The 16,264-nt window shown below is 40.9% G+C and overlaps 1 protein-coding gene across 1 annotated transcript in view; it reads left to right on the top strand.

Annotated features, from left to right (window-relative positions):
• THBS2 (thrombospondin 2) overlaps nucleotides 1-16,264 on the top strand; it is a 45,875-nt gene that overhangs the window by 9,935 nt on the left and 19,676 nt on the right. The window contains exons 5-13 of the mRNA XM_024203838.2: nucleotides 5,208-5,404; nucleotides 6,244-6,384; nucleotides 6,974-7,070; nucleotides 8,053-8,223; nucleotides 9,076-9,252; nucleotides 11,488-11,661; nucleotides 12,137-12,264; nucleotides 12,389-12,541; nucleotides 13,842-14,060. Coding sequence (XP_024059606.1) covers nucleotides 5,208-5,404; nucleotides 6,244-6,384; nucleotides 6,974-7,070; nucleotides 8,053-8,223; nucleotides 9,076-9,252; nucleotides 11,488-11,661; nucleotides 12,137-12,264; nucleotides 12,389-12,541; nucleotides 13,842-14,060 — 1,457 coding nt within the window. The remainder of the gene's footprint in view (nucleotides 1-5,207; nucleotides 5,405-6,243; nucleotides 6,385-6,973; nucleotides 7,071-8,052; nucleotides 8,224-9,075; nucleotides 9,253-11,487; nucleotides 11,662-12,136; nucleotides 12,265-12,388; nucleotides 12,542-13,841; nucleotides 14,061-16,264) is intronic.

Here is a 16,264-nt window from a genome sequence, read left to right on the forward strand (position 1 = left end):
GGCAGGGCTAGGATTTTAATCCAGATCCCCCAAGCTTTAGGACAATGCGTGAAACACAAGGCTGTCCTTCCTTTCTCCTTTGCTGATTACATGGCAGCTGAGCTGAGGTGCGTGAGCTAACTGACTCCAGATTTAAATGTGAGGGGCAGGGGGTGGGGGGCAGGGCAGGCATTGTCAATGAAATGCCCTCAACTCTGGGGTTACTCCTGTTGCTTTTCTGACAGGGGCCTGAATTTGTTGACTTTCAGGGCACAGTGCAAGGCCTATATATTTTTAAACCCTTTCTGAGAGGTAGGCTGACTAGAGAGGTGGTCCAGGAAGGGAGGTGTTGGGTTGATGGGTGGGGGAGCCTCACTATAATGTGATCATTGTGTGCATTTTAAAAATGATTTATACATGTGCACAGAGATCTGGAGAGGCATGTTTAAAAAAGCTTAATAAATACATAAAATAAAATCCCACCCATGGCCAGCTCAGAGGAATGAGAGTTGGGAAAAGATGCACATTTTTACCTTTATATCAACATTTATAGTTTCAGCACCTTTTCCTTCCAAAGCGAGTCATCTAGCCCTTAAGAAATGAGCAGGAAGCCAGCCATATAGAACTGACTCCCCAGAAATACCCAGGTGTCTTCTTTCGCTGATTGCCAAGGGGGAGTAGGGAGTATAGATGTAATCAGGGGCGGCTCTATGTTTTTTGCCACCCTAAGCACTGCAGTCATGCGGATTCGGTGGTGTTTCTGTGGGTGATCTGCCAGTCCTGCGGCTTCGGCGTACCCGCCGCTGAATTGCCGCCGAAACCACGCGCCTGACTGCTGCCCTCACAGTGACCGGCACGCCGCCCCCCGCGGCCTGCCGCCCCAGGCATGCGCTTGCTGCGCTGGTGTCTGGAGCCGCCCCTGGATGTAATGCTTCTAACATAGTTTAGGACTGAACTTTGCTGAGATTATAGATTTAATAATGTTCTTAAAATGCTCAGGTCAAGTCAAATTTCTACATTGACTTGACAGTATGAAATTAATGATCTGAAAAGTACCACATGGGGAATCATAAAAGCCTAATGTTTCCACATAGTAAGAACACGGCATTCATTTCAAGAAATCAAAAGGCAACTGAAGTAAAGAGAGTCACACCACAGATAATTCTGGCCCATGATGCCACATATGTAGTTTCTTTCTGTCCTAGACGCTAAGTTACCAATTTCTTTAAATTTGATAACTGGAAACAATTCAATGTAGACTGTGTCACAGGGTATTCACAAACAATGGGGTAACTAAAAATAAAATCAGCCTCCCCTCCCCGTTTTTTAAATTCCTTTCACCTCGTGTGGCTATTGAGCTCAGAGTGAGGAATGGTGCTGATACATTTGTGATGATATGTTGTATTGCAATCACTGGACGCATTTCTCCTTTGGAACGTTTAAGAAAGGGCAGAGTGGTCAAATCAGTCTCTCTAAGCTACGTTAGACTCTGGTTCACCTTACCAGATTGAGGTACTGTATTGACACTAAATATATTGAATGAATCTTTACTGAAAGGCAGGGAAGTAAAGCTTCCCATATAGCTGAGATCAGTATTGGGCTACATCCTGTCGCTGTTACTCACACAAAGCTCCCTTTGAAGTCAAAAGGAGCTTTACCTATGTAAGGAGCGAGTAGACACTGAGTAAGGACCTCAATGGTGCAGAGAAGGATTTTAGTCCCCGTTTATTATCATTATTGTTTGTTTAAAAAAAACTAGTTTCATTAAATAAAATCTTTCGGCAGAAAGAGAATCCTCTTGCCTCAAAATGTTTGGAAGAATTATTGCTGCTGTTTTCTGTCATGCTGATCTCCAGCAATTTGCTATGTACAGGGAGAACTTTTAAATTGTGACTTCAGAACTCTTCCCAAGCATGTTCAATTATCCCTACATAATGCTCCATCGAGTGCATTTTGTAGAAAATCTGCCTTCTTGGGGGACATTTGAAGTGCCTGGAGCCAATTTATAGCCTGGCCTTAGCTGGGCCTACCTTTCACGCCAGCGTTTCCATGTCAATGTAACAGCTCCTATGACGGCTGTCACCAGCCATTGCAACTTAGGCTATGGCTATTCTACAGAGCTTACAGCAACTCAGCTGCACTGACGCAGCTCTGCCGTTGTAATGCTGCTAGTGCAGATGCTCTAAGCCGACAGGAAAGAGCTCTTCCATCGACTTAATTACTCCAGCCCCCGTGAGTGGCAATAGCTATGTCAGTGGGAGAAGCTCTCCTGCCAGCATAGCGCTGTCCATACTGGTGCTTAGGTTGGTGTAACTTACGTCGCTCAGGGTGGTGGTTTATTCACACCCCTGAGCGACGTAACTTACGCCGATGTAAGCTACAGTGTGTACATAGCCTTAGACTAGACTGGAGACTTCTATAAATTGCACTGGGGCCTGAACTAGACTCCAGAAGCACTAGGGCCTGAGGGACAGAAAGTTTGCAAAAGCTGCTTATACTCTCCTTGCCCTTAGAAGTGCATTGCTCTTAAACATCTAAGAGTCTGGCCCTAACCCTTTCAGTAATTTGGGAAGTAAACTGTAAGTGGAAGATATCCTTGGGTTCCATTCAGTATGGGACCATGTTGTTCCCTCATTTACTCGGAGGGGGTGAACAAAAAAGGCCTGATTCTATAGCCCTCACAGTGGCAAAAACCCAGGTGACTTAAATGGGAATTTTGCTTGCACAAGGACTGCAGGATTATGCCAAAAGCCAGTTTTTGCTGTTAATTTTCAGTGATGATATTTAGCTGTCTCCTTTGTTTCTGCCACAATTTTCACTGCAGTTTAAAAACCAAGCCTTGGGTTACTTAGACCTCCCACTAAGGGATATGTGTACACTAGCTAATTGACCTCGGGATGCTCTATCACTGGCGGAATAAGTAGAAGAACAGAGTTTTCACTGCCACCCATTAGTTAATGTTGCAGCTCAGCTGGTGTCTTAGTGTTTTTGGCAGTTTCACTTTATGCCTGGTTTCACGGGTGAAACTTTGAATGAGCTTCTTGCTAGCGAAACAAAACCTCTCAGTCACACAAATACACAAAGCCGATTGCCATTACAGAGACTAAGGAGAAAAAGAATTAGGGTCAAATACTGCTCCAGCTGAAGATAATGAGAGTTCTGTCATTCTCTTCAACAGAAACAGGCAAGTACAACTACACTGTCGCCAGGAGCATGCTTCCTGGCATGGATAGATAGATGCACTAGCTCTGTGCTAGCTAGTGCATTAAAAGTAGCAGTGCAGCTGGGCTAGCGGCTTGATTGCAAACCCACTTGGGCTCCCTGGGTCTGTACTAGCCCAAGCTGCCACCCATGTTATCCCAGCTACGCTGCTATTTTCAGTGGACTAGCTAGACTAGAGCTACTGCGTGCCGGTCTACCTGTGCTGGGAAACATGCTTCCAGCTGCAGTGTAGATGTGCCCTAAGGGTCCTTGCCTGTTTCTGTTGAAGAGAATGGCAAAACTTCTAACTTCAGTGGGAGCAGTGTTTGGCCTGAATTATTTTTCTCCATAGTCTTTGTAGTAAAGGAGTTTATTCTAAGTTTCACCCATACAACCAGCCATAAGGTGAAGCTGCAAAAACCACTAAGAAACTACATGAGCTGCAGCATTAACTAACGGATGGCGGTGAACACTCTCTGGTCTTCCACTTATTCCACCAGTGATAGTTGTGGTATCTGGACTCTCTTAGCTAGTTGGTGACTTAGGAGAACAGAGCATGGAAAAGAGAGTTTATTGGAGGATATCTATCTCAGGCTAGAGGTAGCCCATTTAATCAGCACTGTATCAAAGGGAGCTGCATGGTTTAAGGGATTTTTGATGGGTTACACAGCTACGTGCTGATTGTGACTGAAAGCTGCTGTATTCTGGCAGCTCTCTGGTTGCCTATGTGGAATTGTTGTTGGTCTAAGTTTACTTCCAGTGGATAGTCAAACACCACAATTTCCACCTTTGTTTTCAGTCTCACCAGAGAGTCCGTAAAGTTCAGAGTTTAAATTACTTTTTCAGCCTTAAGTAATGTCCTTCCAGATGATTACTGAAGAACATCGGCAGGTCAGTATGGGAGAAACACTCACCATATTGTAGGTATTCGATAGATAAATAGAGGTTTGGTGCCACAAAGGGGCTGGAAAAGTTACCCAAGCAGAGAAACTATCCAAGTTATCCAAGCAATATTTCCTTGATGTTGGAGCTGGGATGAATTCCTGGCCAGTACAGCTGGCTATACTTCTCCTCTGGATGTAGAGGATTGTACCAGTGGGGAGAGAGGGTTGACTGGACCACTGTGCTTTTTGGTGATTCTGTGGTACAGAAGTGCCACTAAGGGTCTGTCTACGCTGCAATTAAGCAGTTACAGCTAGTCCATGTCAGCTGACTCGGGCTTCCGGAACTTGGGCTATGGGGCTGTTTAATTGTAGAATAGACATTTCGGCTCAGGCTGGAGCCCAGGCTCTGGGACCCCCTGTGTGTGTGTGGGGGGGGGGGCGGGTCCCAGAGTCCAGAGCCCAAGTTCTAGCCTGGTCCTGACAGTCTACACTGCAATTAAACATCCTCGTAGCCCGAGCCCAAGGCAGCTGACACCAGCCAGCTGCGGGCGTTTAGGTGCAGTGTACACATACCATAAGAAGCTGTTACCAGCTGGTTTAATTTAGAAGAGCCACAAGGCTGCTATGAGATGTGCATGGGGCTGAAGAAGGCCTTGGCCATCCCAGAAATTGGGGGAGCACAAAAGTGGCTTAAAAGCCACCTTGGCCTCTTAGTGGTGGCCTCATTAGTAGAAGAGTCCTGTCTCTGTGACCCAAATGAAAAGGATAGCCCTTGTCGTGTCATGAAAAATGCAAAACTTTTCATGGCCTTGAGAGGACTTAATGTGTATGTTTTTATGACGTTCTATGTTTTTATTATCTTTTCTTCATAAATGAGCGTTTTACATTGCCAATAGTGCCTTTAAATGATGACTATGTGAGATGGAGCTGGGCTCTTAATTTTGAAAGGGAATGTCTATAATTGGAAGCAGCTGACATTCAACCCCTCTCTTTTATTCTTGGGTATAATTTAGCATGAAGCTGTTCCAAAAGAGCTGCAGTTAAACCCTACCTACAGGTGCCAGTCTATAATTCCAGCCGTAAGCTGTAATCAGCAGAAGACTGTTGTATACACAACTGTTTTTTCCCCTCTCTCCTTACCAGCTGAAGTGAACACTATCAATGAGAGTACTGAAATCCTTCACCTTAACCCTGCTGTCACCACGGAGTATGTTGGTGAACAGACAGAGAAGACGATGGAGTTCTGTGACCGCTCCTGTGAAGAGCTGGGAACTATGTTCACTGAGCTCACTGGGTTGCGCATTGTTGTTAACAATTTAGTGGATAACCTTCAAAAAGTGGTAGGTATCTCTGGACTTAAGAATCAAAAGATACAAAAAGTCAATTATAGAATGTTGTCTTCTCTGGCTCCCTCTGTCACTTTGCTTAAACATCTATAAAGATGGCTAGGTTGTTGGGGGAGGGGAATCCTACATTTTCAAAAGTGACTACAAATGATTTTGCGTGCCCGACTATGACACTTTACTTGGGCATGATTTTCAAAGGACAGGTTTAGAACAACATTTCTGAAAATCAGGCCCTTTAAAAATATTTCCGATATGGTAATCAAAATTCAAAGCACCCAAAATCACTAGTCAAATTTGGCCTTATGTGTACTGTATATACATATGTCTGTATGTGCATATCTATGCATGTGTGTATATAATTTATATGTTTATATTTATAATGTCCACATATTATAGCTAAGGGGCAAATGAATGCATGTGAGTTTTATCTTTTTATCTTTCACCACTGCAGTATGATGAAGTGTGTAGTTACTTAAAGTCCTAGTTATAACTCATGTTCATACTTTGTAAACAAAGTTTTAATAATTTACTGCATGTCATGGGATTAGAATTATTTTCCCTTCTGAAGAGGATGAACTACATTGGGGAAAAAAAGCCTTTTACAGTAGATTTTATTGAGCACCAGGTAATTATGATCATAATATTAGCTGAAAGAATTGCACTCTGTGGTACAGTAACTGAGTTGTGTTTTTCTTCTTGGCTAATGTACATGAATGCATAAAAGTGTAAGTTTTCAATCATATATTAAAGTCAGGTGATTGAGCGATAGTTTCTCTGGTTTTTGATTTAAGGCACTTTAGTTATATCATTAATTTATTTGTTTAATCTTTCAGTCTGAGGAGAACCAAATTATGTGGGAATTGATTGGGCCTAACAAAACTCTAAAGAACCAGTCGGTCTGCTGGCAGGATGGTCGTGCCTTTGCAGATAATGAAAACTGGGTTGTGGATAGCTGTACCAAATGTACCTGCGAGGTAAGACTATGGAAGGATTCCCCCTATTTCCAAAATGGACAATGGACTGAATCCAGCTTGGCTACTCAGTGCTGTTCCAGCATCCAACATTTATTCAGGGCTTGATCGAAAGCTCACTGAAATCAATAAATAGACTCCCCATTGTCTTTGATGGGTTTTGGATTAGGTCCTCAGTTTCTAATGGACAATACTGCAGACTTGTACTGGTAACTTGCTTGGTTTAAAAATATTTCCTTTTATAAAGATCCAACCTCACTAAACAAAATATTTTTGTCTTTTAAAATGATGACAAACAAAATCTCTTCAATATATGGGTAGAATTTTCCCTGGATACACAGATTTGCCTGAATCTGACCATACAGGAGGGATAGCTCAGTGGTTTGAGCATTGGCTTGCTAAACCCAGGGTTATGAGCCCAATCCTTGAAGGGGCCACTTAGGGATCTGGGGCAAAATCAGTACTTGGTCCTGCTTGTGAAGGCAGGGGGCTGGACTTGATGACCTTTCAAGGTCCCTTCCAGTTCTAGGAAATGGGATATCTCCATTAAAAAAATAAACATGGGCTAATATGTTGCTTTCTTTGTATGTAGAATTCTAAAACCGTGTGCCATCAAATCACTTGCCCAGCAGTGTTTTGTGCCAATCCATCATTTATTGAAGGTGAATGCTGTCCTGTCTGCCTTCATTGTAAGTATTTAACAAAAGGAAAATCCACCTGTTTGGCAGTTTTTAAAAAACCTACTTTATTTAAGGGGTGGTAAAGGAAGAGTTGAAAACCAACTGAGCCAAAGAAAAATCATTATTTAAGCATCAGGATAATGAGGTTTAACTGCATTTTCCCTGGCTGCACATTCCAATTTCTCATTGTGTATTCTTTGCTTTTCTTTCTTTTTCTTACTATCTGGTTAAAGTAGACTGCAGTCAGAGTGGATTGGTGTGCCTGCCATTCCCCTATAGAATGTGTTTAGCTTCTACAGACAAATGGGAATTTCCTGTGTTTCAGTATAATAATTGTTGGAAAGGCAAAAAGTCTCTCAAATTTTGTTTTGAATCTTACAATACTTCACTTATATGGAACAGAATAACAACAGGATTCTTCCAAGATAGCACTACAGTTTGTGGCTTGCATTTGTAGTGAGAATAGTTTTGGAAATATATCTTGTTCTGGGCTGGACAGGCCTATTGCAGAAAAAAAAAATGCAAGACATTTTTAATAGTTTCAGTTTTCTGAAGTGTAATATTTATTGCATCATATTCAGGTTTCGTGCCTATTCAGATTATATACAGCACATATTTTCATTGTGCTCTCGATCACATTTATGGTTATGTTGTGTTCAGAGATGGGTCCAAGCTTCACATTTTGTATCTTGGTCCCAAAGTATGTGGATGTCTGGAACCAGAGATTGGGTCAGCCCATTACAGCAGTCAGTCCCAGATCTAAATTTACAAAATGTGAGGGTGTTCAGATCCAGGTATCTGAGTTGGGCCAATCTCTACCTATGTTTTCTTTTTAAATAAAGTTCTCTATCTTTTCTGTGATAGATTAAAATAAAAATCAGAACCAGAGATCTAACTAGCACAGGATAAGTTCTAACAAAAAGACACGTCAGAACAAAAATCTTATGACAAAGGAATTGACAATGTTAAGCAGTTTTTGCTTCTTCTTCAGCCAAAGACAGTGAAGATGGTTGGTCTCCATGGTCGGAGTGGACAGAGTGCTCAGTGACATGTGGCTCTGGAACACAGCAGAGAGGAAGGTCATGTGATGTCACCAGCAACACTTGTGTAGGCCCGTCCATCCAGACAAGAACGTGTAGTCTTGGCAAATGTGACAATCGCAGTGAGTGATCACATCTCTCTCTCCTTATTAATGTTCTCTCTGCTTCTCCCTTTCTAACCATGAAGCAAAAGGAATCCTAGCCAGGATTTCCTATGCACACTTTGATAGAACTGTATATATTTGAACACTAATTTCTGCATTAGTACACTAGTTATCAAGACATACTGTATTTTTGTTCCTTTACTCACCCGTCTAATATTCCTCACCTTTATTGTCAATCTAATATGCATGTGTACTGGCCAGTCTAGTTTTTGCTCTGTAAAAGGAAAGATACTAAAAAGTAGGGCCTCTTGCCTTGAGTCAGCATATATGCAGCACTGGCTACTCTGCAGGAGCAGCTCATTGCTTGTGTGTCATTGAACCGTGATTCTCAGCACAGTCCGTAAGCGCAGAAGTGTTTAGGACATGGGGAAGAAATACCTGCATTCAGTAGTTATAGAAAACTTTTGTAAAATACTAAGTGATCTTATATTTATTGTACCTACAAGTCTGACTAAAGGAACACTGGTCATGATCACTTTCAATGACTCCTGAACAACTGTTTAAGACAAGTATTTTCTTATGTTCTTACAACACATTTTTTTCTCAATGATCTGTCCTCTGAACTGAGCTACTCTAACATCCCCTTCAGTCCTGTGTTGGTGGTTGTGTTTCATAAGTAAGATAGGCTCTGATGTCTGAACCCAAATGCTGGCTTTTGTAACAGATAGTAATAAAGGGTGGGTAGAACACCTATTATAAAATGGAGAAAGCTTTGTTGCAGGGATAGGTTCACAAGTGAATTGCTATTATGCCCCCAGATGGGACAAGCACTTCCTTATGTTGTGTGTGTTTTTTTTCTCCCTCTGTCAGTACGTCAAGATGGTGGCTGGAGTCACTGGTCTCCTTGGTCTTCCTGTTCTGTGACCTGTGGAGTAGGCAATATCACTCGCATCCGTCTCTGCAATTCCCCCATCCCGCAGATGGGTGGGAAAATTTGTAAAGGAAGTGGCCGTGAAACAAAAGAATGTGAGGGAGTCCCATGTCCAGGTAAGTTTGTGGGCTTTACCCCAAATTGAAAGTCAAATAGAACTGTATTGTGTGTTCCAAGAAGGCAGGCTCTAAATCAGGGTTTCTCAACCTTTTTCTTTCTGAAGCCCCACAACATGCTATAAAAACTCCATGGCCCACCAGTGCCACAACAACCGTTTTTCTGCATATAAAACCAGGGCCAGTGTTAGGGGGTAGCAAGCAGGCTGGGGCCCCAGCCATAGGGGCCCACATGAAGCTACATTGTTCAGGCTTCGGCTTCAGCCCCATGTGGCAGGGCTCAGGGCCTCGGGCTTCAGCCCCATGCAGTGGGGCTTCAGCTTTCTACCCTGGGCCCCGGCGAGTATAATGTTGGCCCTACTTGGAGGCCCCCTGAAACCTGCTCGCAGCCCCCCAGGGGGCCCTGGGCCCCTGGTTGAGAACCACTGCTCTAAATTATCATGATAGTGATACAGGATCTAACATGTAGCCTTAGAGATGGACTAGTATAAGCCTATGGTATGTGGTCACTTGGCTCTGTTCCCTTGCTTTGATTTTAGTGACTGTGGCATTGGATTCAGAAAAGAAAGTTCAGAAGCAGTATGGTCTTGTGGGTTGATCGGGGGAATGGAAATCAGACATCCAGGGTTCTACTTGTGCCCTTGTATGTAACCTTTTGCAAATCTCCGTGCCTTGGTTTCCTTATTATCATGCTTACCTAGCTCACAGGGATATTTTAAGAAGAGATGGGTGACAATGGTGTGGGTGAGGCTTTGCAAGCTTCTTAAATTATTATTTGGGTTTAAAAACTTAGAGTTTGGGAACCTTTCCTTCCTGTAACTTAAAGACATATTTTCCAAGGATAATTCAAATATACAACAACAAACAAATAAACATGTTTTCTATCTAAAGGGAAACCTGTGCTATGTATTAGGAACTGAAGTAGAATCCCCCTAAAGCTGGCATAATTATATGCCCTATATATAGTATACACATAGAATTTTTTTTAAATATAAATTATTTCTCCCCCATTGCTTTCTTTTCTCAGAGTCAGTTTAGATTTGTTTTTCATTCTGCCCACTTCCTGCTCAATTTCATCCTATTTTTTACGGTATTTTCTTTCTCTCTGTTTCTCTGTTCACAATCTCTCCAGTCTATCATGGAATGTGAAGCCAAGTATGTTAAAGTGAAAGTTGAACTTCTGAATCCACTGTATATTTGAGTGGATTAAAAAACAGGCAAAATGAATTTACTCATCTCTACCTGTGAGGCCAAATTACTATAAGTCCCAGGTGTTTTTTATTTATTGAGAGCCATCAGTGTGCTTGATGCTGTACAAGGCATATGGGAAAACACAGTCTGTATTCTGGGAAGTTAGGTCCTGATTCTGTTCTTATACTAATGTAATTCTGGAATAACTATACTGAAATCAGTAAAGTTGCACTAGCATAAAATGTGCATGAAATCAAATTAAGGCCCTTATAGCCTGAGTTAGCTAAGCAGTGCAGTTTGGAATACGAAACGAGAGGGAAATCTGCAGGTGGTGTATATGTCACTTTATTGTAAAAATGTTATGTAAGTTAGCAGACTTACTTTCAAGTTTTGATAGAAGTAGTTTCCTTAAGAAGGGATTTGAATGTAAAAAACTGAGGTCATTTGCTACCTATAGAAGGAGATCCCAGAATGCAGTTAATTGCATTGAGCTAGATCTTCATCACCAAATATAAACAAAAGAGTCTCAGCACCAAGTGCAAGCTGAGGGTTTTTTCAGCTGTAAATTCTGATTAGAAACAGCTGGTTCAGAATTGGCTACTAACAAAATGACTTCTCAGGACACCTTTATCATGGAAGAAGTCACAGAACTCAGAGTTGGCATGCAGGTCATATGCTTGGTGTTCTCCCATATTTCCATAATAGAAGTTGTTTTAATAACAATCTCATCAGTGAACTTTGAAAATCCAGATGCATCAGCCAACATAAACTGCTTCTGATCACTTTAATTGGAAATATACCATATGAAAAGGCATTGCATGCTGTTATGAGTTGTCAACAATAACTAAAATGGCTGAAAAATCCATGTATTTATCTGGAAATATTGTAATCTCAGTTTTCAGTTGTTCAGTTTCATTTCTTCCTCTGGGTACAGTTACAAACTGTTTATAGAGATATCAGAAGGAGGAGTTACCTTGATAGTACTGAATGTTGTCTACAGTATGTTGCTCACACTAATTTCCCCCTTTGTCCTGCATGTTCCAGTTAATGGTAGATGGGGTCCTTGGTCTCCATGGTCCGCATGCTCTGTCACCTGTGGAGGAGGGATCCGTGAGAGGTCTCATCTCTGTAACAGCCCAGAGCCACAGTATGGAGGAAAGAAATGTGTGGGAGATGTCAAGCAACATGATATATGCAACAAGAATGATTGCCCAATTGGTGTGTATGCACTGAGTGACCAGCAGTGAGCTATGCAGCTTGCAAACTTTGTTATTGCTAGTTATTTATCTCCTGTCACATGGATAGCAACACTAATTGATATTAGAGAGTCTACATATATGAAATACACTAATTCAGTCCCCGTTTCAGAAAAGCACTTACGTAAATGCTTAAGTCTAATTCACTTCAGTGAAACTTTATGCATGTGCGGATTGTTAAGTGTTATCCGGAATAAGAAGATTTCCTGCATCGGGGTCTCAGTATACTATTAAAATAGTCAACTGTTTGTAGCAGTCCACAAACCAAAAACGAAATGCTTTCATACAGAGTTGAAAATTCAAATATTTTTAATTGTCAGCATTCCATCATTTTTATCTATTTCACTGAATGGAGAATGTTTTTCTTTAATAAGGGTTACAGTTCTTTACTTTCTGCACTACTACCCTTATTTACATTTTTGCTTGTGTTTTGACAGATGGGTGTTTGTCAAATCCGTGCTTTCCTGGAGCAGAATGCAGCAGTTACCCTGATGGGTCTTGGTCATGTGGCCCATGTCCAGCTGGGTACCTTGGTAATGGAACAGTGTGTGAGGATCTTGATGAGGTATGCGTTGTTTCAGTTGTCAATCAACATGAAACATTTCCTTGAGGCTATTTATAAAGACTGTATGGTGATTATACAACAGGCTAACTTGGTTCTTTCATTTTGCTTCTGTGTTTCTCCATAGTGTATAGCTGTGCCAGACGTTTGTTTTAAGGTGAATCAGGTCCATCGCTGTGTGAATGCAAATCCAGGGTTCCACTGCCTGCCCTGCCCTCCACGCTACAAAGGAAATCAGCCTTTCGGGGTGGGTCTGGAGGTTGCCAAGACAGAAAAGCAAGTAAGTGATGTTGAAGAGGGGTCAATGGTTAGGAATGTGATGGAAACTGAAACCTATCTAAGCATTCTCCATAAAAAACAAATTGTGAAAGAATATTTCATAAATTTGGGCAACAAACAAATATAGCCACAAATAGCTAAGCACCAGATTTTCAAATGTATTTAAGCAGCTACAGATATAGATGGACACCGGATTTTCACAAGCTCGTAGGTGACTAACTCTCGTTGAAATCAATAGGAGTTAGGTGCCAGAGTGCTTTTGAAAAATCACAGTAGGCATCTATCTGTTTCATAGGTGCCTAAAATACCTTTAAAAATACGGTCCTAAATGTGGATGCAACTTTTCTATTAATATGATGATGCATTGGGCCTGATTATTCACTGCTCGTCACCTTGTGTAGTCATTTCTACTTGTGCAAAATGAGTGTAAAATGCTACAAAGCTAGAATGGTAGCCTTTTACACCCAGAGTTTGCAATCCCTTTTCACAGGTGTAAAAGACTACATAAGAGGCAATGCAGTGGTGAGCTAGGATGATTATCTTGATAAATGCACCAAAGTAAGTCATCAAACATCTGTTTGAAGATCTCACTTTTCTAAATGCCAGTAGGTCAAAATGTATGTGTGTGGGGAGGGGTGGGGGAAAGGAGAGGAAATGACACAGAGGAATGTTATCTCAGAGAAAATTAAGGCAACTTCTTTAAAACAGCTGCCATGAGACTTCATCAGTCTCTTCTTTTTGAGCCATGCTGTAGTTAGCTCAACATGTGAAGTCTAAATGTACAACACCTGTTAAAATTAAGCCACTCAAAACTTACCAGGAAAAACAAAAGAAATAAGAGGAATGTGACAGTAAACTTGCTGACAGGATATTAAAATCCATTTGTTTGTCTCTCTGGTTTAAGAAAAAAATGACTACACACCAGCTGGTAGACTTAGACCATTATATCCCGAAGACCAGTACTCTAAAGGAAATGGGTGTGTGCAGTCTTTTCTGTCCGTAATGAGAATTAATGGCTCCTAGGGGAATGCAGACATAATTCCAAAAAACTTAAACTAATTGTTTAAATTTATTTATTGAGTAATGTCTATTTTTCCTGTGGTTATGCTTTTTTTTTTTTATTGCCAGTTATCTACAATTGTGAACTGACAAAATAAAATGTATGGCTTAGACCAACATTTTTTTTTAAAAGTGCCTAAATTGAGACATCTAAATAACTGGCCTGGGTTTCAAAAGTGCTGAGGACCTAGAAGCTCCTACTGATGTCATTAAGTTTGAATGAGTACAATCTGTTCTTGTAGGTGTGTGAACCTGAAAACCCATGCCTAGATATGACACACAGCTGCCACAAATCTGCAGAGTGCATCTACCTGGGCCATTTCAGTGACCCTATGTACAAGTGTGAATGTAGAACAGGATATGCTGGTGATGGACGCATCTGCGGTGAAGATTCTGACCTGGATGGTTGGCCCAATAGCAACCTGGTCTGTGCTGCCAATGCTACTTACCATTGCATGAAGGTAAGCAAGAAGGGGCAATAAAAAGTTGTTATGTCACAACCAGTTTTCTTTTTTTTTAATAGCTAAGGATATTTCTTTTCATTATAAAACTGGTGATGGTTTCTATGCAGACTTGAACTGTTAAGGTATCCACTCTTTCTATGAGATAGTATAGAATGTATATTCACTTACACCTTAATGGAATCCTGTATTTCACTGGCTCACAATTATGCTATTCTGTAAAACACTTCATAGGAAAAAGAGGGATCACTCCTGGATCACTTCTTATCCCAAACTGTCAGTACCCTCCCTTTTGTAGCAGAATTCCTTTTCTGTTCTGGGAGGTCTTCTGGGGACCACTAGGAAGAGTTCCATGGACCATCATTTGAGAATCACTCAAACATTACTTGCATGAAAAGTTCTTCTCTAAAGAGTTATCTAAGAAGACTGAAACTATGCAGTCACCAAGATTCAGCAGGAGCTTGTGTATTGGTAGCCAGATCTTAATAATGTTCTAAGACAGAATACTGGTTCTGTGGGGTATTATGCCAAAAGTGTGCGGCCCCATGCAACTCCATCCCCACTTGTGACCTAGCACACCTCACGCAACAACAAAGGAGGCAATAGGATTACAATGCTCTGGTATTGCTGATTGAGGGGCAGATGGAGCAAGGCTGCTGAGATAGTAGAGAAAGGGTAGATGGTGGTTAGGATAGCTGTGTCAGGGACCATGGGTCCTTAATCATGTACTCAACTTTAAGCACTTGAGCAGTCCCACTGAAATCACTGCACTATTGACATGCTTACAGTTAAGCATGTGCTTAAGTACTTTGCTGAGTTAGTCTTTATGCAATGACATTGGCTGCATAGGCCTTCAGATGGCACTGTTTTCTTTTGATTGCTCTTTTTCAGTTCTAAACGTGCCCTTCTTAGATTTCTGCTCCTGCTCCATATTAAAAAAAAACATAGGTCCTTAATTTACTTGAGAATGCAACCAACCTGTCCTGAGCGATGGCATCCTCTTCTAGCACTCTGATAGTGGCAACAAAACCAAAAGAACCTTGTCAAGTTCTGAACTAGCGTAATGGGCAAACAAATGAGAAACTTTACACAGAGACTAACAGTGTTTGAGCTAAGAGTGCTAAATGGAGCAAAAAGTCATCCAGGTGTAACTACATTGAAGTCAATCGCATTACACTAGGAATGAATTTGGGCCAATGCCTTATTAATAGAAAGGGTGTATTAGATAGACCCTTGCTGAACACTAGTCTCAGATGCTGAACTTTCTCACGCTGCCTGCTGTCGGCTCATTGTAGATCTGGCCAACTCAGCATTTGCAGTTCATATATTCTTTTTGGCTCCTGTCATCAGGACATGCAACATATTGACTCAAGATGCAACACAAAAGATCCGCTTTCATTAAGAACATAACATGTTGAACACATTTAGAGGAGACTGTTCCCAAAGGTTCAGTCTTGTCTTTCTGTAAGACATACATTAATTTTATAGAAACAAATGTTTGATTAAAAAGGTGTATTTAAAAAATAGAAAATATTCTCAGGCAGTAGCACTCATTAGAAATTATTCTAGTTTAGTAATTGTCTTAAAAAAAAAAAGATATCCTTCTCCTACCCTGTGAAAGTGATTGAAAAATAACTTGTCTAAATAAATTTAATATATTGAATTTAAATTTACTTTTAGTTCCCTCAAAGTTTTCATGTATAGACATTTTTTCCTCCAGAATTCCTGTACTGAAAAATGAAACATTAGCCTAAATATGATACTTTGAAGGCTAACATTGGGTCAGGCATTAAGGAATCATCTGTATATACAAAAAAAGGAGTCCTAAAAGTTTGGAGGTTCATTTTGATTTTGATAATTATCCAAAAACTATAATGCTTTTTCCTCAGCTTATCTAGATGAACAGAATCTCTTGAGCTTGAAAATTTGGGCTGGAAATGTCATGAGAATAGATCTTTCCCTGAGATTTCAACATTTTCTTTGCTGATCCTGGACTCAAATATATGTGCTATAAGAAGAATATTTCTGCAGTGCTTTGGCATGTCCAGTTTTGGTTTCAAGCAGAAATGGAAAGGTGAAAATAAGTGAAAACAGCAATGAGAACAATTTATAACCTCAGAAAAGGTTTTGGTGTAGGAAATAGACAATGGTTTGAGTGGCTTTTTAGATTTTCACCCATTCTTTATCCCAAGGCAGAATGATGA

This window comes from Terrapene carolina, unplaced genomic scaffold (assembly GCF_002925995.2).
Source record: "Terrapene carolina triunguis isolate 2854851 unplaced genomic scaffold, T_m_triunguis-2.0 Scaffold85, whole genome shotgun sequence".
NCBI classification, from domain to species: Eukaryota; Metazoa; Chordata; order Testudines; family Emydidae; genus Terrapene; species Terrapene triunguis.